The 26,023-nt window shown below is 45.3% G+C and overlaps 3 protein-coding genes across 26 annotated transcripts in view; 2 read left to right on the top strand and 1 right to left on the bottom strand.

Moving 5' to 3' along the window:
* The window catches only part of SCMH1 (Scm polycomb group protein homolog 1), a 177,267-nt gene extending 175,195 nt beyond the window's left edge, over positions 1-2,072 (top strand). For 13 of the 14 annotated variants that reach the window (XM_007492915.3, XM_056825235.1, XM_056825232.1 and 10 more), the window contains one exon: positions 1,817-2,072. In XM_007492915.3, coding sequence (XP_007492977.1) covers positions 1,817-2,072 — 256 coding nt within the window. The remainder of the gene's footprint in view (positions 1-1,816) is intronic. The other variant, XR_008918129.1, reaches the window with a different exon arrangement.
* A 55-nt stretch (positions 2,073-2,127) lies between these two features.
* On the top strand, positions 2,128-8,477 carry SLFNL1 (schlafen like 1). Its single transcript, XM_056825250.1, is given in 4 exon segments — positions 2,128-3,078; positions 6,113-6,197; positions 6,200-6,744; positions 7,850-8,477. Coding segments are annotated over 4 exon segments (1,722 nt in total). The 3' UTR covers positions 7,991-8,477.
* Positions 8,478-11,875: 3,398 nt separating this feature from the next.
* Positions 11,876-26,023, bottom strand: part of CTPS1 (CTP synthase 1) — a 94,114-nt gene continuing 79,966 nt past the window's right edge. For all 11 annotated transcript variants that reach the window (XM_016422533.2, XM_016422536.2, XM_016422535.2 and 8 more), the window contains 11 exons: positions 25,245-25,377; positions 22,006-22,094; positions 21,509-21,603; positions 20,701-20,763; positions 19,716-19,759; positions 18,629-18,725; positions 17,861-17,916; positions 17,666-17,762; positions 14,858-15,002; positions 14,261-14,351; positions 11,876-12,741 (listed from right to left, as the gene is read on the bottom strand). In XM_016422533.2, coding sequence (XP_016278019.1) covers positions 14,267-14,351; positions 14,858-15,002; positions 17,666-17,762; positions 17,861-17,916; positions 18,629-18,725; positions 19,716-19,759; positions 20,701-20,763; positions 21,509-21,603; positions 22,006-22,094; positions 25,245-25,377 — 904 coding nt within the window. In that variant the 3' untranslated portion in view covers positions 11,876-12,741; positions 14,261-14,266. The remainder of the gene's footprint in view (positions 12,742-14,260; positions 14,352-14,857; positions 15,003-17,665; positions 17,763-17,860; positions 17,917-18,628; positions 18,726-19,715; positions 19,760-20,700; positions 20,764-21,508; positions 21,604-22,005; positions 22,095-25,244; positions 25,378-26,023) is intronic.

The following is a 26,023-nucleotide window of genomic DNA, read 5'->3' as shown; positions in this document are numbered from 1 at the left end:
AAGAGAAGAAAGAGATGGGAAGAGGAGGAATACATTTGCAGGGAGAGAGGGTTCAGGGAGAATTATCTCAAAGGGAACACAGACAATTATATAAACAAGGAAGAAGATGTGGGGAAAGCAGTGGACATTTCAACCTCATTCTCATCTGAACTGATTAAAGAGAGGGAAAATATACACATTCAGAGTTAGAAGTAGTATGTTTCACTTAAGAGGGAAACGGGAAAAGGAAGGAATTAGAGAGAAAATAGATTTGGGAGGGATTAGTCCCAAGCAAAACAAAATTTAAGGATGTACAAAAATATTTATAGCTTTTTTGAAGTGGCAAAAAATGGGAATCTGAAAGAATGCCCATAAATTGAGGAATGGCTAGACAACTTTTGGTATATAAATGTTATGAAATGCTATTATACTGTAAAAAATGATGATTTCAAAGAAACCCAGGAAGACTTAATATGAACTTAAGCAGAATGAAGTGAGCAGAACCAGGAGAAATAATTTAGCAATCACAGCAATCCTGTAAAAGCAAACCACATTGAAAGAATTAGGAACTCTATCTAATCAGTGTAATTCCCTACCATGACCTTAATAATGATGATTCATAATGAAACAAGCTAACCAACTCTAAGAGTACAAAATGAGAAAAATATTGTTTGGACATGGCCAAAGCAGATATTTGTTGATTAACTATACATGTTTGTAATGTGTTTTGTTTTTCTTTTGTTCTAATTTGGGGAGTAGGGAGGAAGGAGAAGGCAGATTTTTGCTGATTAAAAAATATATAAATATGTATATATATCTCTATATATCATATATATAAAATTTAGAAAAGACTGCCAATAACCATGTACGAATCAGTTAAAAGAACTGTTGAAGGATCAATTAAAGAAGACTTAAGGAAGAAGAGGGAGGGATATAAAATGTCTTCAAGTTTTAAAATTAGGTATGAAGAAGGATTCAACTTTTTCTGCTTGGCCCTAAGGGGTAAAGCTAGGAACAATAGATACATATTGCAGCTACAGGCATTTTTTAATTCATAGGAACATAGATTTAGAACTGAAAGGAATTATAAGAGATCATCTAATTATCTGTGGCCTAGAATAGCTAAATGGCTTGCCCTGGTTCATATAGGTTTGAGAAAATGAGAGAGAGAAAGAGACTTAGAGAAATGGTATCCAAATCAAGGTGTTTGGATCACAGTTCAGGACTTTTGATGGGACCCCAGAGGCCATCTAGCCCACTTCTCTTCACCCTCTTCATTTTACAGATGAGGAATATAATAACTTTGGAAGTTATTTGACTTCTTTATGGTCATAGTGTCTAAAGTAGAATTGAACTCATGTCTTCAGCTCCATAGCCATAGGTCCTTTCAGAGTATCATACCTCTGCCCATTCCAAATCTACCTTTTTATCTATTACTACACTGATTGTTCAGCAAAAAAGAAAGCTTTTAACAATTGGAGCTATCCAAATAGGAAATGTTCTACTTTGGGAAGTAGTGGATTCCCCATCCCCAGAGATTTTCAAGCAAACATTTGTACTGTTCATGTACAAGTTTAACTAGGCAATCTCTGTCCTCTTCCAACTATGAGATTCTGTGTTCATCTATTTCAAGCCACTTATTTTACTGATTACCTCTCTGGACTCAGATTTCTTATGTGACTTTCCTTAGGTCCCAGCAACAGAATTAGAATTCAAACCCAAGTCATCTGACTCTTAAGATCAACCCTCTTTTAAATATATAAGATCACCTTACTCAGCTTTGCTGGGGAAGGTTTAAATCCTCCTCAGCTTTACACTGCCTTCTTTTGTTCTTTAGGACCCAAGCCGGAGCAAGGCCCCTCACTGCAGGGCCTCCCCATCAGGCCATCAATTCTCCCCTTCTACCTTCTCCGCACCCGAGATTGGGAGCCGAAAGGGGCCAGGCCCAGCTGGGGCCCATCCTTGCTCCTTCCAACCTGTCACTTGGCAGCCTCACCGTCCCTGGAAAGTGTGTGGGCTTCCCCCAGAAAGCTTCCCTATCCTGCTGGTCCCAACCCAGGGCCCAGCTGCTCATCCACTTCAGTCATCTCTGAATCCTTGAGACCCAGAGGCACAGAGCACAGTCCTTAGGGGTAGGAGGACTGGGAAATGAAGAAGGTGACTGTAGGAGAGGAACTAGTGGGCATTCTCCAGAACCAAAAATCACCCTTGGAGATAAGCTCCACTAAACCCTCCCCAAAGGAGACCCTCATAGAAACATCTCAGGGTCTGATCCCTAAAGAAACACTCCACAGGCCAACTTCAAAAGGGGAGGCCACCCCCAAAGAGACCCCCATAGAGACATCCCAAGTACAGATTCCAACAGAAGTGACCAGAACAGACTCTTGGGAGTCCTTCGTGAAAACACTCATGGAAAAGAACTTCACAGAGGAATCTCTAGAAGAGATACCCAGAGAAACTCCCTCAAAAAGCCCCAGAGAAACACAGCAAGTAGAGATTCCAGCAGGAGAAATATCAGATACCCTATCCTGGGAGTCCCTTAAAGAGATACCTATAGTAGAGACAACTCTAGAGATTTTAAAAGAAAAGCCCCTTGGGGAACCTCCCTCCAGGAACTCAAAGGGAGAGCCTTATTTGAACATGCTAGCAGAAGAGACAATCTCAAAAGAGAACCTTGAAGGAAGACCCTCAGGGGAGCCCCTCCATGTGCAGCCCCCACCAGAGGAGCCCCCTCCCGAGGGCCCCCTCTCCAAGCTGCCCCCGCCCTTGCACACCCTTTATGTGAGTCACTTGAACCCACAGTTCTCAGGGGCAGTACTCTCCTGCTTGCTTCGGGACATGTTTGAGCGTCTGCACCTGCCACTGGAGCGGGAGGCCATCAGGGTGGTAAAGAAGCATCGTCGTGCTCATGCCCTGATACAGGTGCCTACTTCAATAGCTTCCAGTACTGTGGCCCAGCAGCTACAGCAGGCTGCCGAGGAACATGTGCTTCTGAAAGATCTTGTAGCAAGGGGCAAGATGCTGGCAGTGAGCGAGGGCCCACGGATCCTCTTCAGCAGAGAGGTAGGATGGGCAGGGCAGGGACCATGGGGGCCGGGGGTGGGAGGGGGGGGGGACAGCACAAGCTTGATTTACAGCCATTTGTACTGGCATCTCACAGGTATTCCAGGATGCATCTTGGAAAAACCTCAGCCCTAGTCCATGTGATGCTGTGGAAAAACAAGCACTTAGGAAAGTTCTGTAAATGATGACAGTTTAGTAAAAGCTTGGGATCTAAGATCCCTTTGGTGGTGCATGAGGAAAAAGACTCCTGTAATGGGAAATATGTAATGACAAGGTCCCACCTTCTCTGAGTCAGGCCTAAGTCCTACCTTACCCAGACTATCTGACAGCTGGAATAAAGGGAGCTGTTCTTGGCTACTCCAGGCTCTCATCTTGACTGCTCTGGTCTCCCAGTTACCCCATCTCTAGAGAGAGGGACTCTAGGCAGAGGAGGAAAGTTTCCCTGCTGACTGATCCATCAGAGCTCTACCTAGCAGAGCCTGGGGCTCCCATCAAGTAATGCCTGTGTTTTGCTCCCAACTTGTCAGTGTCCCAAAGGCAGAGACCATGATGGGGAAGATAGATGTTAAGGAGCAGAAGGAAGGGAACAGAATATACTTTGGGAGGGAGGGAAGAATAAGAATTCCCCATAGAATGGGGAAAGGGAGATCAAAGTTAACCAGAGGAGGAGGATTCAGAGACAGCAGAGGGAGGACAGGAAGGACAGGATTTAGAAGGAAGACTTGTCCATAGTAAGGGTGGAGTTCAAGCAGATATTGGGCAGTGAGGATCCCAGGGAACAAAAGGAGAGTCAGATACCCAAATGGCTATCATCTAAAGGGTGGCTTAAGCTTGTCCTGCTCACCCCCATCAAAGATGACCTAGAAGCAATGAGTATAAAGTACCAGAAAATAAGTTTTGATTTAATATAAGGAAAATTTTCATAAAACTACATCTGAGTTAGAAAGGTCCTCATAGACCCTCTGGTTCCAACTACATCTGGAGAAGAATCCCCTGGGAATTCCTAATAAGTAGCCATCCAGCAATTGCTAAATAGAATACCCATAGCCTCCCAAGGCCAGTCCACTCCACTTTGGGGACAGCTATATTAGGAGATTTTTCCTTACATCAAGTCTCAATCTTCATTTTGGCAATGTCCACATTTATATTTCCTTCATGCTCTGGCATAATAGGAGACATGTCAGCTGCTAACTCTTAATATCCTCCATTTCAGACTTCTGAAAGTTTCTAGGCCCTGAGGATTAGGCTTTGACACTTCCTTGTAAGCATAATAGGCAAGAGAGGCCTGTGTATGAGATCCCAAACCAGAATGATCAAAGATAGTTCTCACTATTGCCTAAAGAGTAATCTGGGACTGATTGAAGTAACTGGGTGGAGACTTGTGGATTTTGTTACTGACAGGAGAGGGACTCAGAAAGCTTGATCCAAGAGCAGGCATTGGCAGTTTGCTAAACCAGCTTGTGGGCACAATCGAAGTGTAGGAAAACCCCTTTCTATGACAGTCTTAAGAAATTAGCGTGGATCATCTCATATATCCCACAACTGGGCAGAAATCCCATTACAAGTCCAATAAATGGTCATCGAGACTTTGCTTTAAAACCTTTAATGAGAAGGATCCCATTGCTCTTCCTGGAGCAGCCTATTCCATTTTGGGATCATTCAAATTAAGATTTTTCCTTAGATCAAGGCTAAGTGATAATAGTAACCACTGGCATTTCCATACTGTTTTAAGATTTACAAACCACTCTATGTGGGTCTTCTCATTTGACCATCATAACAAAGCTATGAGGTGCTAAAAAAAAAAAAGTTAAGGGTTTCAAAGAGTTTTAAATGCCTTGTCCATGATACACAGCTCTGAGGCAGGATTCAAACTCAGTTCTTTTTGGTTCTCAGAAGATAAGGACTGTATGTACACAATCCCATCAGTAAGCAACCTTGGCATGTTTGCACACCTACTTACAAAGTTTCTTAGGGCCAGAGCTATTGGCATGCATATTTGCTTATATGTAGCCCAAGCTCTCCACCCTTGATCTATGATCAGATACCTAAGGTCATAGAAAGTTCTGTGTACCAGAGGTCTTTAAATAGAGACCTAAAGACCACTGTACCATCTGGGCCATTTTACAGGGGTCTCCTTTGGATGGAAGTTGGAATTAGATGGCCTGAGATTCAAAAATTTCATGAAGTATCATAGGGCTTTGTGATTGTCATTTGTAACCAAGGTCACCCTAACTGTCTGATGTGATCTTGTCCTACACTCAGTGGAGAGGAAATATTGGAGGGCAAGGCACCAATGACCTATCTGGAGAGAGGGTGTAGAAGGCAGGAAGGAAGTGTGTGTGCCTGCTGAGCCTCTGGAGTATATGGAGCAAAGCTATGGCTCAGACCCCAGAAGGATATTTACAAGAATGGATTCGATTGGTTGGAAGTTACTATAAAGTAAATTTAGGCTTCATGTAAATACTTACTAATATGAACTATCCCAAAGTAGAGTGGGCTGCCTTGGAAAGTTGTTTCCCTATCCAGGTCCCCAGTGAGTCCCACTTGGCTCATCCCCTTTCTTCCTTTCTGAGGGTAGAAAAGAGTCCAGGAAAAGAGAGATCTACTTCATGCTGGATCTCAGCACTCTACTTACTCCACTTCCCTAGCAAGAAAGTACAATGGCCTAATTTCCCTGAGACCTTAATCTAGAGTGGCTGAGGCTTGGAATTCTGGCAAATCTCAAGGATGGCTTCCCTCCCCCCCAAATACACTCCTACAAGTCCCAGGTTATAGAAGCTGGACCCCCAAGGAGGCTCTTCCCAGGGAGATTCTTACAGTGGAGCGATCTCAGCTTGCCCTTCAAGGCAGGGCCTGGGTGGTGACCAGAAGCCGCCTCTAGTTTTTTTTTTTTCCCATCCCGAATCTAAAGAGGGGGAGGATATTTCTAGCAGCCGAGTCCCGTCCTGCTGCTCTGGAGAATGGGAACTCCCTGCTTGTTCCCCAGGGCCCCTTCCCCTCCTGTCCCTCCAGGGCCTCCAGCCCACAGATGATGGCAGCACCCACAGCCACAACTATGCCTCCCGACCAGTCCCATCCCGGCCCAGCCCCAGCCTCTCGTCAGACTGGCCACCCGCCACCACAGCCTTCGCCCCACCTTGCAGGGGCTTCCAACCCCACTCTCCAAGCTTGCCCTGTGCTGCTCGCTCAGACAGTGCCATTGTAAACCAAGAGATTGTGGGGCAGGAGAAGCTCTTCTATGGCGCCTTCCTAGGCAACGAAACACGCAACGTGGAGTTCAAACGCGGGGGCGGGCAGTACCTGGACCTGGCCCTGAAGCATCACGTCCGCCGCTATGTCTGTGCCTTCCTCAACAGTGAGGGTGGCAGCCTCTTTGTGGGCGTCGAGGACAGCGGGCTCGTGCGGGGCATCCACTGTGGCCACCGTGATGAGGACCGAGTGCGACTGCTGGTGGACTCCATCCTGCAAGGATTTAAGCCCCAAGTGTTTCCTGATGCCTATACCCTCACCTTTATTCCTGTGGTAAAGGCAGGGAGCAGCAACACCGACCTGCTGAAGGTGATCCGCCTCAGTGTGTACGGGCCCAGGACCCACGCGGAGCCGCTGCTCTACGAGACGGACCTGGGGGAAGTGTACCTGCGGCGTGATGGCAGCATCCAGGGCCCGCTTTCTGGCAGTGCCATTCAGGAGTGGTGCAGGCAGGTAACTGGTGGCCTGGTCCTGAGCTGAAGTGACTTAGGATCCTAGAATTATAAGGTCTTAGAGCTAGACGGGACCTTAGTCCAAAGACTTCATTTTACAAATGAAGAAACTGAGGCCCAGAGAGGAGAAGGGCTTTATCCAAGGTCACACAGGGTATTAGAGCTGGGATTCAAACCCACCTTCCTTAGACAAAGGCGCCAGCACGTCTCCTCACCAATTCCAAGGATTCATAAACACTTGAGATGCGTCTTCTCTGCCCAGCAGTGGGGAGAGAAAGAGCATCCAGATAAAGGCTGACAATGTAGTTGTCATAGTCAACACACAGATAACACAGTGCGAGCTAGTGTGGCCAGAGAGAGCCCTTGGAGGAGGGGACACCCTGGGGCAGCGTGCGCTGGAGAGCCCAGGCTTCAGCCTCAGGGGCCGCCATGGCTGGACAGTGGATGGTGTTCTCTCCTGGGCAATGGGAGGCCCAGCTCTGAGGCCCTCTCTGTTAGGAGGCTGGCTGACCGCTTAACCTTGAACGAGGCCCTCCCCTCTCCAGGGAACAGAGTGTCTCAGTTTATAAAATGAGTTTGAGGAGGAGGCAGCTTTTACCTTAGTACTGAGAGGACAGGCCTCAGGAGGGAGCTGCTGGGTTGGGGCTGAAGGGAGCCGCCAGGGAAGAAGCCATCCCACTCCAGGGATGGCACAGAGACTGGCAAGAGCACAGCAGCTCAGGGGATGGAGAATAAAGCCATTGGTTGCAACCCACGGCAGGCCCGTGAAGGGGTTAGTAAGCTTAGGCTGGATCCAGAGGTTGGAGACCAATCATGCAGAGCCTGGAATGCCAAGGTCAGAAGTGTCTACTTAGCTCAGTAGGCAGTAGGGAGCCCCGGAGGGTTCTTGCCAGGAGTGGCCTAGAGCAGTGGCCTGTGATGTAGGAGCAGCAGCCGTGCAGGATTGGAGGGGAAAGGACAGTTGGGCCCTGCCTGTGGCCGGCGAAGAGCCCCCCACTCACTAGAGCTAGCAGGCTGGCAGTGGGAGCGAAGAGGAGGGATGGCACTCATGATAGGGATGTGCTTCTGCCGCCGCCACCATCCCTAACTGCCTTGTGTATCCTCAGAAATGGATCGCTGAGCTGCACAAGCTGCAGAACAAGGTCAGTCTCCTGACCCTGGAGAAGGAGACTCTCCAGCAACAGCTGAATCGGGGCCTGTGCCGGCAGCTGTGCCAGCCCTCCTCCTGCATCTGCAGCATCATGTGACAGGCCCAGGACCGGCCTGGCGCTCACTACCCACCCCCAGAGGGCATCGTGCGTCTCTTTGGATCCCTGCTCAGGCCCCTCAGCGGGCGGCCCCTAGGCAGGCTCCCCGTGCCCCTCCCAATGGTTCTCAGCTGTTTGAAACCAGTGCCGGGCAGGTGCCACACAGGGCAGGACAGGTGGGGGGCATGCAGAGGTCACTTATAAATGACTCATTATCCATCCTCCACTTCAGGGGAAACTTCTCCCAGCCTCAGCTCTGAGAAAGCTGGCACTGCCTGCCAATTTTCCTTCATCTTCAAGCAACAACATCGGCATCCCGGAGCCCCCTGAGGGAGGAAGCTAGGAAGCTCCCGAGAAGCATAGGTTTGTCCAGGAAGCACCTATGTTCTCGCATGACGGCCCCCGCTAGCCTGCTCCCTATACAGGCCTGCTAGGAATTGTTCTTCACAAAGCTCTTTAATAAAGTCAGTCGTATCTGGGCCAGCAATGGTTATGACTTCAGTGGTGGCTGAACTGGGTCCTTGGTTGAAGGAGGGAGGCATGTGCTTAGGCCTGGGCTAGAGCTGGGGGCCACAGGGCAGCCTCTGTGCTCAGCCACCAGCTCTGTTCTCAGCAGGGGAAAGGCTGAGCTGTGTGGTCCTGTGAGGGTCAGAATTGCCAAGGAAGATGCTTTTAGGTACACTTGGTCTTTCTGAATTCAAAGAACCAGAGTTAGTTTAACCCCCTGAACCTTCTGTCTTAGAATCAGTACTAAGTATCAGGTCTGAGGCAGAACAGTGAGGGCTGAGCCTGTGATGGCGAACCTGTAGTACGTATGCCAAAGATGATACCCAGAGATGCCAGGGCACCTTCCCCTGCTCCCCTCCCTCCTCAGGCCACTCCTCTCCCTATCTCCCTCCCCTGTCTGGGAGATGGGGCGGGGGTGGGGTTTGTGGGGGAGGTGGCCATCAGCCCACCTGTACTCCCTAAAAGAACTTCACTTCCTTAATAGGCAGCCCCAATCCCAGCATGGCAGAAAGCAGCCTAAAAGGCACCAAGGTTGCATCTCCAAGACAGCCAAGCAGAGGCATTTGAATTGGACTCCCATCCCTCATTGTAATAAGCTGCCTTCCCCCAGACTTCCCCCACTTAACCAACCCTACTAGTCTTCTCCAGCCAAGCAAAGCCCAGCAGCAGCCCCCTCCCTCAGCATCCTGCTCTGCTGGGGTCCCTGTGGTGGCAGCAGGAGGCTTCCCCCTGGCACAAGTGGGCTGAGAACCCAGCCCCCACCCCCAAACATGGGGGAGGAAGACACAGCACATGGTCTCTAAAAGGTTCATCACTGGAATAGGCAGTTAAGAGACTTATCCAGGGTCAGAAGGCTTAAGAAGCATCTGAGGTCAAATTTGAACCCAGGACCTCCCAACTCCAAGCCTGGCACTCCATCCATTGTGCTACCTCACTGCCCCTTCAGTCATATCAGTCCTATCCAACAAACATTTACTGTGTCTTAGTTGCCTGTGAACCTAGCTCGTGGCCCTGTCCTGACAAACTTTAAATTATGATCCTGGTGCCATCGTGGACCTCAGGGCTGTTGGTGGGAAGGGAGGGTGGAAGACAGTAGGAAGCTGTGACGGATAGCCGTGGCACAGGGAATAAGGGAAACAGATGTGAGTATGGGGCGGGCACACCGAGGCATGGGGAGGTGCCAGCGTAACTGAAGGCAGACGTGTGGGGAAGGCAGCGTGAGCTTTCTAGACAGAGGGGAACTATGAAAGATTTTTGAGCCCAGGAAGGATGTGACTGGAGATTTAATGATTTGAGATCATTCAGTGCTGCGTAAGAAAGATTATTCTGGCAGGACACAGGGCAGGGTGGTGGCTGTTGCAATAGTTCCTTTCAGTGGCAGTATGGAGCCTTGGACTGGACTGGACTGAGGTGACAAAAGTGAGGAAAGAGGGAGGAACAATGTAAAAGATGCTACCAAATCTGGATAACTGGGGGGGGGGGGGGGGGGGTTAACGTAAGAAATGGAATGTTGGTGCCCCCAAGAGATTGAACAGGTTTGAGGGGAGGGACAAGTTCAAGGTGCCAGTTTGGCATCTGTCCTAAAAGCAAATGGAAATAAATGCAAAGCCTAAGTTCAGAAAACAGGACTAGGGATATTAGATTTAGGTGGTATCTGTAAAGAAATGAGAGCTGAAGTGACAGGAGTAGAACTGCCGAGGCCAGATCTTTAAGGAGAGTGTCTGTTAGGAAGTCCCTGAGAAGCCACCTGGGAGTGGTCAGATGGAGCAGGAGCATCCGTCTTTTTGAAGCCAGAGGAGGAAACCATTTCTGTGCCAGCCACCAGAAGCAGGGAGAGTGCGTTTGACGATTGGGAAGGTTTCACTAGTGCAGGGGTGGTGAAAGCCACCTTGGCAAGGGGCTGAAGCAAAAGTGGGGACTTGAGTAAGAATCCTGGGCAGGAAACTTTCAAGTTTAGACATGAAGGGAAGGAGGGAAGCAAGACCGGATTACAGATCCTGGGGCAAGATCCTGAAAGGGGAAGGCACATTCATGTATAGGGATTAACCAAATACCAGGAATGGGGAGATAACCAGAGAGGAAGTGATCTGTACTTTAAAATGAGCAGAGAGAATTTATATTTGCAAGTCAACTTGTAACATGCCTATTGAGTAAGTCAAGAAGGACCAAACAGGATTAGAAGTCAGAGGTGGCACAATGGAAAGAGTATTTATTGGCTAAGGAGTCAAAGGGGCCTAGGTTCAAATCCCAGCTGACAGTTACCACTTGATGTGACCCTGGGCAAGTCATAACCTCCCCAGTCTTTAAAATGAATTGGATTAAACTGACCTCTGAAGTCCCTCCTAGCTTCAGATCCACGATCTATGGAACAACCTGGATTACAGAATTTAAGAATCTCTAAGATGGAAGGTCATCCAGCCAAACTGAGGTATACTTAGTAGCAAACCTTTTATGACATATCAGCAAAAGGTCGTCCAAGTCCCTAGGAACCTTTCCGGGTCTCAGTGTATGATTTGTGACCGACAGCCTCATCCCTCTCCCCTTGCTTCTGCAGTGGTCACCTGGCTGGTCTCCCAATTCCAATCTGTTCTCTGCATAACTGTCCAAAGCAGTTCTAACCACATTGTTCTCCTGCTCAGTGACTCCAGATTCCTTTTCCTTATTCCATTTAAAGCCTTTTGCAACTTGGCTCCAACCTACCTTTCCAGCATCCTTAACCATCATACTGCCCATTCACCCACTCAAGTCTTCATAGATGCCATTCCCATCTCCGTATCTTTGTATCAGCTGCCTGTCCAAGCTGGGAATGGCCTTCTTGCAGATCTTCACCCCCTGGAAGCCCTTCTTTACCCTTAAATTTAGGCTACAGTGCTGCCTTCTCCAGGAAGCCTTTACTGACCCCTCACAGCAGACCCCAACTGTCAGGACCCATTTTACCACAATACATTGTCTCCTATATACCCTATACATGAATATGTTGTCTTATTGAACAAAACATGAGCTCCTTGAGGAAAGAAGCCATTCCATTTTTAGCTATGCCTTAGCAGACAGGAGCTTGATTAATAAAAGCTGATCAGAATCTTTTTTTTTTTTTGAGCCAAAATGTTTTGCCACTGCTATTTTCTCACGTTCTTAGTTTTTCCCAATGAGACCAAGCTTATACCTTCTCCATAAAACCCTGGGCTTCTCACTTTTCTGGAAGGAGTCTCTCCTGTCTGGTTAGCCATATGTATTCATTCCCCTGTTCCCTCATGAAGAATCTAGTCTCAGAAGCCCCCTTTATGTCAACAGGTTTTGAAACATGGGTGACTCGTGGTCATGCATAGAGACTGTCAGGTGAAGTGTAAAAGACAATGATTGAATGCATGAGACCAGAACTGAGCAGTTTTGTTTTTATTCTTCCATTGACAAAATACACGAAGTCTGACAAGAGGATTACAGAAAGGCAGCTCCATCCCTGGTTACATACAGCACATAAGAAAATAGCATCTTACACTTGCATCAACACCATTTGGGAAGAGCTCCTCCCACACCTTTTTTTTTGTTTTTTAAAAAAGCAGCACTGTCACCCTCTTCCAAGGACCTGAGATAATTCTATGTTCCTTTTAAAAGCCACCCCTTGATGCAAGGAGGACTCCCCTGGTCTCTGGGGCCGGTTGGAACAGGCAGCCCAAGGCTTTGGGGTTAATGGTATTTTACATGATTTCACACCAAGTCTGTTAGGCCCAGGTGAGGCTGATCCCCATCCCAGTTGAGAGTAATCAAGTTTTCCTTGGATTTCTCCCTTCTTGGTGGCATTAGATAAGTCTCAAATCACCTGAACTGTATCATAAAGCATAGTTTTCCAATGGTCCTGTGGCCCAAGCCATCTGGAAACTAGAGGGCTGGGTATACATGACCTATCCGCACCTCCCTCAATGGGAGGAGGAAAAGGAAATAGTACTTTTTCAAGCAAAAGCTCCCATAGCCATCCCTGCCACCCACTGCCTCTGAAGTTTTTCTTCAGTTTTCTTCCCAGGAACCCCAACATACTAATTAGGGCCTGGGAATAGGGCAGTGCATTAGAGAAGGGGGAGGAAGGGGACATCCAAGTCTACATGATGGGACATGCAATAATTGACAAGATTTGGGAAATATTTCTCCCCTGTAATAAAATAATTTTAATTAAAAAACATAAATGCTGAGAGTGAATTCAAGGCTGTAAATTCCATCCAAGTCCAGTGGCACCCATGGCAGAGCTGTCCCTAAACAAAGAGAAAGACAGACGTTTTTGTCATTTTGTCATATGGCCTTAGGCAGGGAACAGAATGAGGGATGTCAGTGTGAGAGGCTATAGCACCAACTCTCCAAATACAACAGATCTGAATTCAGGGCGTAGTTCAACAAAAACTGGATTTATAAAGCTCAGAGGATGAGCCTAGAACCTCTGGGAACCTAGTCAAACTACCCCCCCCCCCCAATTCCTGACAGAAAGCCTGTTTTAACAAGAACTTGCCAGAGCCATAAGTCATTCCTTCCAGAAGGGCAGTCTGTTTGTCCTGAAGCTACTTCAAGCCTCCAAAATAGGTTCCCAGTCCCCACCCTTAGTTCCACAAAAAGCCTGTGCTGGTTATCTTCATCTACCTTTATCATATGAATTGGTGAAGCAGGGAGGTAAAGGGGAAGATTGCACTTGAGCTGAAATTAAGAAGATCAATGCTCTGGCTGAGTCACAATTTTATCTCTAGATTTCCTTTGTAGGACTGGCATCACTACCTATTGTTATCACATATCCTAATATTTCTGGTTACCCAGCCTAAATAGAGAGGGAGAGAGGGTCCCAGACGTCCACCCAGGTCCAGTTAGCAGGTACCTGCCCCCATAACCACTTATAGGAGGCTGAAGGACACTCATGTCCCCCACAAAGCCATGGATGGCAGCTTACAACTCAACAAATACAAAGAAAGCCAAAGAGGTGATGGATTCAAAGTCTGCAACTGAGCAATCTCTGACTGAAAACCAAGTACTCATCAGTGAAGAGAAGGGAAACAGCAGTGGAAGGACCTTTCTTACACCTCCTAAGGGAGTCAGACTATCTAAGCAGGCCAATTCTGTCACCAATTGACAAAAGTTAGCAGCTACTTGAGTTAAGTGAGGCCTTGAGAGCTCTAATCCCTACAGTCAAAAAACCATAGCCCTGAATCGAAGTGGTCTTTGTATGGCTAAGAGATAAGAACATTTAAAACATACAAAATTTTATTTAAAATTTCAAAGCCATCCTTAGACCACAGGCCACCACTGACCCTTGCAGTCTAAAAATTGGAGTTCAGTTCCAGCCTTTGCCACTTTCTACCCGTGTGACTCAGGGCAAAGCATTTCTGTGCGTTTCTTCAGATAAGTTTCCCTATCTGGAAAAATGGAGATAATGCTTGAGACTAATTTGGGGTACTGTGAGAGAGAGATTTAGGAACCATTAGCACCTCTGTCTCTAGGCTGGCAGAGGGAGACAAAATTAACAAGAAAATAAATGCCCGATGTCCTCACATCTAGTTTATATGATGCAGGCCACCTGATTCTCCAGGAGGTATGGAAAGAGGTAGCAAAGTTTGAATTAGTGCCTACCCTGTCTTTACCAAAGCACATGTCCTAATCCTCAATACCGTCTTAATTTCTGTACTCAAAGAAATGTGGTCTGAACCATGGCCTACCTGCCCAGCACTGTCTTATGTACCAGATCTTTATACAAACCCAAATAAGCAAATCAACATGGTGAAGGGACATTACCAGGCATCAGTCATGATTTATTGATGGGAACTTCAATTCAGTGATTTCAGAATCAGGGGAGCTGCTCCCACTCCGGTCACTGTAGGTATCCCTGCAGAATCCAGAGAATTATATTAAGATCTCCTGCACATAGGTCATACCTCAATTTTTCAAGCACAGCTTGCTACAAACTCTACTCTTCTGCTTTGCTTTCCAAGGGCACTTGCCTTTTACATATAGGGATAAGAACTACTTAATAGCTATGTAACCTCATCCAAGTCATGTCCTTTCTGGGCCTCAGCTTCCATCACTAAAAATGAGGGGACAGCATAGAGATTTTTATCTTCAGGTTCCTTTCAGCAAATATCCTTCACAGATATGGAGAGTGAGGCACCCCAGGCCTATATCCTGCACATACTGTGGTATACTGGTGTTCAGAAGAGAGAACCACAGTCCATAAACCAAACACAAAAGGGCTTCAAGAAAGAAAAAACATGGATAAGATAAAATCCAAGCCATAGGGAAGAAAAACTTATACCTAAAATTAGAAGGGCCCTATGGTTTCCCATCCTTGCCTTCTAAGCTAATCTGCAACCAACTTACAAGAAAGATTCGTACCTGGGGGAGAGTCTGCAGCCTTTCTGGAGATAGTGAGTTAGCCTTCCAGCTGAGGCCAACAAGAGGCCAAAGTAAGGGGGAGATGGCTTGATTGGTCTGGACAAGAACTCGGGATGGTACTGAACGCCAACAAAAAATGGATGATCTGAAAAACAAATTGAGAAAAGGACTTATATGATGAACGCTTGTATAATAAATGACCAAGTCTTGCTAATTCTACCTCCACGCTATCTTACATGGATGTGTCCTCTCCTCTGGACTCCCACTGCTTGTGCTCTCACTCAGTTTTCACCTAGCCTGGTATAAACAACTCCTGGCTGGAATCCTTACCTCAAGTCTCTTTCCTTTTCATCCTTTTCAATAATCCTCCAAATGAGACTTGTATGAACTGATTGCAGTAAAATGAGAAGAACCAGAACAATTTATACACTAACAACAGTTTGAAAGGACTTGAGAACTCAAGATCAATGCACCAACCAACTATGACTCAAAGGAATCAATGATGTAGCACTACCCACCTCCTAAGGGAGGTCTAATGAACCCCAAGATGGAGAAGAAAGATATTTGTAGATGTATTTTGCTTTATCTTTGTTAAAAGGATTGTGGTTTTCTCTTACTTGGGGGAAGGGAATTGGTAATAATGTTGCAAAAAAAAAAAAGGGTCATTGAAAAAGAAATGAGTCTTTGAAGCACCCTAATAATTGAAGGTAATAAACACCTAGAAAATTATCCAAATACATAAACCCTGACATTTAAAGCCCTCCACATCTCCAAACTATCTTTCCAACTGTATTTATTCTACTCCTGACTGAAATGTAGACTCATCATATGTTTAAGGTAAATGGCATTAGTGGATGGAATGCCAGGCTGGGGAGTCAGAAGATCTGAGTTCAAACCCACCCTCAGCCAAGCTATGTAACCATAGGGATGTACTTGTCTAAAAGCAGTTTACTCCAACACAAAATGTGGATAATGGCACCTACCTCTCCAGGTAAGTTATAAGGCTCAAATAAGATGATTCTTTGTTAAAGTGCTTAGCATGATGTCTGCACATATTAAGCACTTAATAAATGTTTATGCCCTTCCTCCAACTTTACCATTTTGGCTAAACTGGACAACAAGCTTGTCCTGCAAAACCTGAAATGCACCCCACCCTCATCACTAGCTGAATTCATTCTTTTCTCCTTTGATGCTACTCACCCCCTCCTCACCCCAACCAACTGAAAGTCATCTTTCCCTCATTAAACTCCTTAAAATATTTTCCCCAGATCACATGTCCCTCTTATGCTGTTGTGTGTATATGTTTTTATGTCTTATAATCCCCATCTGATTGTAAGCTCCTTGAGGACAGTCTTTTTTTCATGCAGGGCATCCTCAGTTCTGAGGCCTTGCATGTAGTTGAAGCTAATGTTTTTTTTAAAAGAATTTAATAACCAAGATTTCAAGCCTAGGAAAAAGGTCATCCCCTCCACACCCTCTGGCCAAGCTTAACCTCCACATGGACCTGGGCCATGTAAAGGATCTGGGCCTTACAATACTATACTTTCCAGTGACTTTTACACTGTTCCAAGAGAAGGAGCACAACAAATGTGGGGAGTTACCAACGCCATTCCTCCTAACCTGCAGAATTCACCTTTCTGTTCTTCTTTCTTGCCCTTTCCAGGGCTAAGGGTTGAAATAGTGAAAAATAACTACAAGAGCAGAACTTCAGACCCTATAAGGGGTACAGAACAAAAGCATTTTTTCTTGTTGTACCAACTCTCTTGGTCTTTAGTTCTTCCTTGTTAAATGCTAGAGTCTATGCAAGATCTCTCCTTTTTAGATCTATTTTTGTGGCAATTAAGTTTCAGGTTAGTTTACATACGTGGCAGGAGCCCAAACTTCTGGTGAACAAAGCTCTAGCCTTGGAGTCAAAGTCCTAACTATGTTCCAGATCTTCCTGTGACATTTACTAGCTATGGGACCAACTATCCTATAAGACTACTGAGAAGGTGCTAGTCTGCATTGGTTAAAGGTGTCAATGTGGAAATCTAGAGATCCCCAATTTACAATAGACATCCACTTCAGGTGGGAGGTAGACCCCATCCGAAGTCAAGTAACTCTTTTGTTTCCAGAAGCCTTTCCCAGTATATCACACCCTCCTTCCCAGGATTGAACCTTCGGGACCTTCAGCTTGCGAGACTAACGCGCTACCTACTGCGCCAAAGCTGAAGTAAATGTTTATTTGTCTGGTGAAGTGGGACCTTCCCTTGAGGGAAGCTCTCCTGTGACAAGGTCAAAACCTGGGGTTTCTACCTGCCAACTAAATAAATTGGGGACTTCTAGATTTCCACGTTGACACTGGGAACCCCCAACCGTAGAGATTAAAGTCCAGAGGATAAGGAAGGGTTTGTAATAAGGACTGGAGGAGGTGAAGGGACTGAGGGAATCTTTTAATTGCCAGAGATGGAACTTATGAGAAAGAATACTACTCATCCAGAGAAATAACTGTGGGAGTAGAAATGTGGAAGAAAAACATGATCAGTCAGGTGGTTCGATGGGTATATAATTTGGAATTTTGACTTTAAATGATCATATCGCAAATAATATGGAAGTAGGTTTTGAACAATGATACATGTATAACACAGTGGAACTGCTTGTCAGCTCAGGAAGGGGGGAAGAAAGAGGGGAGGGAAAGAACATGAATCATGCAACCATGGAAAAATATTCTAAATAAGTTAATTTTTTCTTTAAGAAGTGCCTAAGATATGTTTCATCAAATCTGCAAACTTGGGAACCTTCAATTTATTCAACTGCCGTAATACTTACCCTCCAGTTCAACAATTTCCATTCGTTCTCCTTCAACATCTTGGCCCACAAACTTCAAGCCTTGCTCTTCCAAACATTTCTTTAAGACTGGATTCACCTGGGGGGGGGGGGGGTGGAGAGATAAAGAATGCTCCTTCAATGACATGGTGCTTCTCTAGTAGAACAGAAAGGAGGCTGCAGAAGCCCGATGCGTACCTCGAACCTGTGTCGGTGTCTTTCCTCCAAGTAATCAGGATCCCCATACAGCTTTCCTAGAAAGGGAGCAGAGTGCAGGCCATTGTTTCATCCTCTCCTTTAAGAGCTTCAATTACCTGAAGACATTTATTCACAGCCCCTTCCTAGCTTGACATCTGGGTTTCCATGAACACACATCCATTTCTAGGGCTCTCTTATAGCTAACACCACAAAAGCCTTTCCCAAGACTATTAATTCTGCCATCTTCAGACCACTCACAGGGAAAATGCAACAGAAACAACTCATTCCCCAAATATAATGTTAATAAAATATGAAACATCATGCTTTAGGAAGGTGCCTCCAATATCAATACATCAGTGCTGATAGGCACTTCTGTCTCTAGGCCTAACTCTCAATCCTCTGAGCCACCCAGCTGCCCCTAGAGAGGATATATTCTTAACTGGTTTGGTGGAACCACAATCCAAACCTTCTCCAAAGCATTAACTACTGTCTCTTCACAAGTGGTATTCTAATCTCATACTCCATAATTCCATAAAGAAGCCCATTTTACTTTCCAATGGGCTCTAGTTGTGAGGGAAATTTTCTTTATACTAAATCAAAATCTGCCTCCAAAGCTCCAGCCAAAGTTCTGCCCTGATCTCCTCTTCCAGAATCTCTTAGAAACCTAGACTCAGCAAGAGCAAATCCCATCAGAAAGAGCCAGCCTTGAGGCCCCTCAGCACTAGCCCAAATTGCCTCAAGCAGGTCAAAAGGAGAAGCTCTTCTTACTCATGACAGAGTTCTTTGTCTGGAAGAGGGTCCTCCTCTTGCCAAGTCTCATGGTGCCACCCATTTGCCCAGGATTGTGTTCTGGCATGTCGATTACCTAGAAATAAGTCAACACAAAGTCTCCTTGAGAAGGTGGAACAGACGCAAGTGGCCATAGACATGCTCTCTGTGGTGGCAAAAAAACAAACTGGAAAGTGTTCCTCAATTGGGGAATGGCTGAGCAAATTGTGGTATCTGATGATGGTGGAATATTATTGTGCTCAAAGAAATAATGAACTGCTTGATTTCTATACGAAATGGGAGAACCTCGATGAACTGATACAGAGTGAAATGAGCAGAACCAGGAGAACATTGTACACAGAAAGTGAAGTGGGACAATCAAATATAACGAAGTTTGCTACTAATAACAATGCAATGATCCAGGATGATCCCAAGGGATGTATGAGAAAGAATGGTATCCACAGCTAGAGAAAGAACTGTGGGAGTAGAAACACAGAAGAAAAAAGCATGATTTATCCCTTGTTTATATGGGTATATGATTTGGGGTTTTGGTTTCAAAAGAATATTATAAAAATGAATACTATAGAAATAGGTATCCAGTGATAATACATGTATAACCAAGTGGAATTGCTTGTAGCTCTGGAAAAAGGAAGGAAGAAGGGAGGAAGAACATGAATCATGGAAACATGGAAAAATATTTTAAGATAAATTATTAAAAATAAATAAAAATGGCCACAGATGATAGCTATTTTCATCCTTTCCTCTCAAGCAGTTTATAACCACAATCAGACACACTGATATGACATTATGACATCTTACTGGAAGAATGACTTGACTTGATCACCAAAACTAATTCTCAAATTCATTTAGAAGATTTTCACTATCCACTGTTTTAGACTGAATGTGCCTCTTTAGAAATTATAGAAAATTGACTCCATATCGCCTAAGAGGTATCTATGTCGCTGCCCAAGGACAGGATGAGGACTTGGTTCAGACAAAGGAAGGACAAGGGCTTGCTTGGTATTCTCAGTTCATTCAGATCCCTGTTGATCAGACATGGGTCAGAGGGTCAACATTAGAGTCTTACCACAGGATGACTTGTCTTAGGGTCAAACTCTGTTGAATTGGCATCTGTGAAAAACAAAATCCTTCTTTTAGGAGAAATAGCTGCAAGCAGTTCAGTTACTAATATGCTTATTCTTTGGCTAGAACTCTCTCTTCCCTGCTCTCAGCATGAGCAGAGAAGAGCAGAGATGACTCTTTCAGAGTCATTCTACTTGATCCTGTTTCCTCAAATATCAAATGAGGACAACAAGAGCCCCAATACCTCATGGAGTTGCTGTGAGGATCAAATTAAACTTATCAAGATAGATGTTATGTACACACCCATATTACATATATAAAAACACTACCTATCATTATTAGGTATATTTAACCAAAGATGAGAAAGATAGTAATTGCCAGCAACTATCAGTTTTCTCCTTTGCAAATCTGGAGCTACCTGCAGAAATCTAAAATGTGTGGGAGAATCAGAACCACTGCAATGATAAAGCAGCTTTGTGATTTCTCTTAAACTTCTAACCAATTTTTCATGTGTGTGTTCCTTGTAGCCTCAGCTCCGTGACAACAAATGCGTCTGACATGTCTTTTTAGGCAGCTGCATGTTGTGAAGAGCCCTGGAAACTGGAGTCCACAGAACCTTGCTCCCCAGTTACTAGCTGTGTGACCTTAGAGAAATGAGGCTGACACACAAGCTATATAACACCTCAGAGTTGTGACTTGTAAGTGACTGTATTCCCCAAGAGGAATTATATTATTACTACTGTGACTACTCCATGGCCTCCAACAGATGCAGAGAGACAGGATGCTAGGGAGAGATCTGTCACCAATTTTGAATATCAGACCACATAATGTTCTTTCTTTCAAGTCAGGTTGACTGGCTGCCTCTATACCAGTGAATTTTTAAAAGCCCAAGCCTCCACTATGCTTTGAGGTATTCATGGTCAACATGCAAAACAACTGGGTTTTATGATTAAAAATCAAAAACAAAAAACAAGGAGTTATAGCCATACCTTGCCAACCCAAAACGTTTCGGGAAAATTCAACCACTGCCAGCTGCATTCCTAAGCACACACCTTCCACAGGACAAATGAGAAAAGACAACAAATATAAGTCACTCAAGACTGCCGACTGCCTGTGAGGACTGTGCTCTCTCAGGGCAGTACCACCAGGGGAATGGGAAGTGAAGGGTAGAGGACAGCATCATGCTCCCAGAGAACCTCACCATTTCCGAATCAGAGGAGCACGTGGACTTCATGCCTCACTTTTTAAAAAAACTGGGTACCAGAGAACATGCAAGAAAGAACTTCCACGTCAAGCTGGACCTTCTTTCAAGGCATAAACACGAACAATGCTCTTGTCATAAAAGGTTTTGGAAATTCAAGTTTCCTTCCTTACATTAAGCTTCCCATTTACAACTAATCAAGCTTTAAATGACTTACAACTCACTACACTCAGAAACCTTGCAATTAGAGGCAATTTGTATCTCAATCTGGGAGCAGATAAGCCTTGAGGTCTCCCGAGCACTGTAAAACAACTACATTTACTTGGTAGGGAGGAAGGAGAGGGAGCTCTCCCCTATGCTCTCTTTAAACCCACACATCCCTCCCTTGGGGAGAAAAGGCAAAGTCCTAAGCCGAGAAATTCTAAAAGGAAGTTTGGATGTCTTCCGAACAAAATAAGGAGGCTTCGGCCTCTCTTCTAGCTGTGCTATGGGAATGAGGGTATTTGGGTGGTTATTAGTAAATACCCATGCTTTATTAATGGGCTCCCAATAGGCACCTCTCCAGCCCTTTGCATCAATTTTATTGAACCTCTTACCTAAGAAAGGTTTCTTCTGTTTCCGTGCCCAGGAAATCGCTTGAATTTTCCCTTCTGTTCCTCGAACACCAAAACCCCCCGGAACCAGCACTCCACTGCGTGAGACAAAACAAGTGCAAGGATCACCTTGCTTCTCATCTTTCCATAGGTCTAATGTTTTAGAAACCCCAATGGAGACACTAACATACCACTGTATTTTGCTTTGAGGGTTTTAAAGAACACATTGTCTAATAACTGCATTGGTGTGGACCACACAATGGGCAGGCAAAAGGTATCCCCTGGATTTGAAGCCAGATGCCCAGACCTGAGCCTTGGCACTGACTGGCCTTATAGTGACTCTGAACGATTTTCACAATCAGTTACTCTGTTTCAAACACCTCTTAGGTTCATCAGGAAGGCAGATTATAGCCCTTCCTTTCCCTCACCACCCCCTCCACAAGACTTTACTGCCTATGACCATTTCTTCTTAAAACCTGAGGCACAGAAGTACTCCTTACTTGGCACTACAGAGCTTCTGCCAAGCTTCATGATATCGAACAGGTTCTTCTTGTAAAGTACTTGGTTCCAAGTCAGCTGAATCGATATACTGAGGAAAAAGCCAGACAAAGGGAAATTTCTTTTAGAAGCAGAACTACAAAACCAAAGGCTTGGCTTTGTCATGATTTTTATTTCCCATCTTCTCCTTCTTAACAGAATCCGGAGTTCTCTCTTACAAGCTGGGACATACCCCTAAATCTGAGCTTTACCTATCTATACCAACAGAGAGAACTAAATAATGGAGCTGGCCTAGTCAGTCACATTTATTAAAAGCCAGGTACTGCGTTAAGCACTAGGGATCCAAGAGGCAAAAGATGATCCCTGCCCTCAACAAACGGGGCGTATGTACCAACCAACCAGGGATAAGATAAAAATAATTAAAGGAGGGGTTAAGTAAGGGAAGGCTTTCTGTAGAAGGTGGGATTTTAACTGCAACTTAAAAGAAGCCAAGGGAGGTCAGGAGTCAGAACAAGAGGAGAGTATTTCAGGAATGAAGAACAGCCAGAGAAAATGCCCAGAACGGAGAGATGGAGAGTCTTGTTCAAGGAATAGCCAGGAAGCCAGTGTCACTGGGTTGGAGATTATGTTGCAGTGGGGGGTGGGGGTGGTGGTGGTGAAGAGAATAAGGTGTAAGAAGGCTGGAAAGGTAGGTGCCTGAAAGGCAGCTAGAGATACTAGACTACAAGGCAACGGGGAGGGGGGGGTGGGGGAGGAGGTAGGCAAGATGGGTAGATTTGAGAATTGTCAGCAAAGAGATGACAATGAAACCACAGGAGCTGATGAGCTCCACAGAGGTCATTCAGGTGACAAGTTGTCCTGAAGAAATCTGTTTCCTTCTCAAAAGCTCTCCTCCCTCCCCTACCTTCTTAGGAATGAACAGAAGTCCTTTGGTACCAAACTCTATCAAATGGGGATAGCTCCAACCCTGGGAAGGGGGGACCCCCTCTCCACTGGGCTCCTTCTCAACAGAGTGGTTTCTATCTGCTGCCACCTCATGAAGTACTCTGGCTATTATTCTTGGTGGGATGGGAGGTGAATTTCTTCAGGAACAGCCCAACCATTTAGCACCCTACTCTGGCAGTGCCAAAAATGGGTTTGGGGGAAACAAGCTCCCCCCGGAGGATGTCAGCACATAGGGCCTGCTGGATCCATATGGTTCTTAGACCTCAGCCCCTGAGACTGCCTGCCCCTAGACCTGTCCTAGTTACTTCTGTCTTATCGTCTCCTTCACTGTTTCCTTAACATGACCAGTGCAGACTGAATGCCAAGGGCCAACTAGAAACTGAAAGTCATTCCAGAAAAGGAAATGATGCTCCAAAAAAAATCAATGAAGCACAGACTTCTATGAACCCCCTCCCATCACCCAGAAAGCAAGGACGATTGCAAAAGAATCACAAGCAAACCATAAGCCCACTACCCATAGCTACTGAATCAATCTATCCTCCCCTGTATACCTTACATCATGTATTTCATGCATGCCAAATCATACACCAAGTTTCTTGCCAGAATTGGTCTGGTCAGTAGACCTGGGTTCTGGTCTTCGTTCCATCACTTATTAGCTGTTATTACTGACCACAGGTAAATAATTTTCCTCCCAATATTCTTCAACTTTAAAATGAGAATAATGGATTTGCCCCACCAGCACAGTGCAATAATCACTGACATTTTAAAATCTGCAAAGTACTTTACATACATTTTCTCATTTGATCATTATAGCAGTCAGGTACAAGTACAGATAACGATCTGTAGTTTACAGATGAAGAAACTGAGGCTCAGAGAAGAAACATTAAATGCCTTGCCACACAGTACCCGACACAAGATTTAACCCAGGTACCTTCTGCAGCTCAGTCCTGGACTCCTAACCCTAAGCCCACTGCTTCCCTCTCTAACTGCTGAGAGGGGAATGAGAGGGCCTGGAGTCCTAGGAGCTGGGTTTGAACTGCATCCCTGACACAAGTATCTTCTCTACATGACCTCAGGTAAGTTAAGGGATGTAACCTCTCTGGGCCCCCCTGCCCTGTGTGTAAAACTGAGGAGTTGGACCAAATGATCTCTAAGGTCCCTCCTTTCCTCTGAATCAATGATCCTGTCTCACATGGTGGCGGTGAGACTGGTAACGTGGAAAAGCTATAAAAATATGAAAAACGTTTTTTAAAGTAGAAGCTGTTCCTAACTGCATGTATGTTTTGTAAACCTCAAAATTCCTTAGACTTATAAATGTTGGAAATTTCACCATTGGGATATTTCATACTTGGAAAATTTCTTACTGATAGTCTATTGGAATGGGAACCCCATTGGCATGGGAGGTTCCTTCTCTTCCCTTCTTCAGATTACTTTAGGACAGAAACCTTTTGCTGAATAATGGAAAGGACTTTGACCTATGCTTAAGCATAGAACAGGAATTTCTTTGAATCATGATTGATTTTAGAATTGATACAATGGAGATACTTGGAATAAATCTCCACCCTATTCAGTCCTAACAGGATTGAGTAAGGGCTGCAGCCTAGAGCAAAGATTTAATCATTTGAAAATATGACCTTCAACAGACATGTGCAAAAGCCAGAAACCTCTGGGCGGTCCTGGGTTAAGCTAGAGCCTCCATTGGCACAGGGAAATTGATGAACAGTGATTGGTAGATGGGAGAACTGAGAGGAGGAACTTGGATGGTTTCCTTAAAGATAGGAGGGTCTGGAGACTGGAGGAGGGTTGAGGAGTTTGGTCGGGTTGATTGCGGTGGACTCGGAGAAGCTTGCGCTGAAGGAAGCTGAAGGTGGGGGCCTCTGAGACTGTTTCTCCATTTTGCTCATGTGAGTGATAGGGACTGATCTCTTTTCTTTGCCCCAGCTATCTAAGGGCTTGGGCCTTTTGGCCCAGCCTAAACAGAAGGGGTATTAAAGCCCTATTCCCTTCTCTCCCTTTATCTCTCTCTCTATCTCTAATTCCTTTCTTGCTCCTATTGTAATTAAACTCCAAAAAAGGCTGACAGCTGACTTGAGTTTTTCATTTAGGAATTACATAGCTGAATTCCTTGGCGACCTTAAATTAATATATATCAGTCTTTTAAAGTGATTCCCCTTGTCACAGTTTTCAAAGGCATCCCTTAACACAGTAAATGATGTCTGACACTAGTTTAAGGCAACTTTCATTATGAGTCTGTGACACTGCGCTCTAAAGGTCCACAAAGACACATCTCTCCTACCTTTATCTCCAACTTGTGGTTGATGGCCAGGGCAGAATGCTCCAGGGCTTTAATGACTGAGGCGTAGGAGTCGGAGAACTTGGTGTATTTCCCAACTAGAGCAATGGAGCAGGTTTCTAGCAAACGGTCATACCTGCAGCAGATACAAAAGCCAACCACAAACAAATGTATGGGAGGAAGGGGCAGAAACAAGAGGCGCTCTGTTATGTCAGCACAGGACTGAGGGAAAATGGGTCTCCTACAATGTGGTCAGAGGACACAGAGGAGATCAGGATGAGAGCCTGCTACCCTGCTCAGCAGCAACAGTACAAAAGGCTGTTCCCCTACAGGAAACCTAGGGAAGGACTTGGAAGCACTAGATGGCTCTTGGACAGAAATCAGGATTACCTCCAAAAAGGGGCGGTGATGTGGAGAGGGTGTGAGCAGCAGCAGGGAAGTAAACAGAATGGAATGCCTTATAGGATTCTTTTCCTATTAACCAGCATGGGCCCTATAACCCTAAATATAATTGATGGGGGAACCGGGATGTTCCTTATGATGAAAAGAACTATCTTTAGTGCAGTTTAGGAGGCAATTGTGTCATATGCGGGGACAAATATTCAGGATGGTTAAAAATTAAGATTTTGACTTTTATCTTTGGCAGACAGAGTGCAGGAGAGGGGCAGGAAAAGATTCCTTATCCATTAAGTAGGAATACCAAAAGCCCACAGGCATTCAAAAGGCTTCCTAATAGGGTGGGTCTGACTACATTATGATTGCAGGAATGGTTCAAGAAATTC

This window comes from Monodelphis domestica, chromosome 4, assembly GCF_027887165.1.
Source record: "Monodelphis domestica isolate mMonDom1 chromosome 4, mMonDom1.pri, whole genome shotgun sequence".
Lineage (NCBI taxonomy): Eukaryota > Metazoa > Chordata > Mammalia > Didelphimorphia > Didelphidae > Monodelphis > Monodelphis domestica.
The sequence above is the reverse complement of the archived record's forward strand: the minus strand, read 5'-3'. Positions and strand labels throughout refer to the sequence as shown.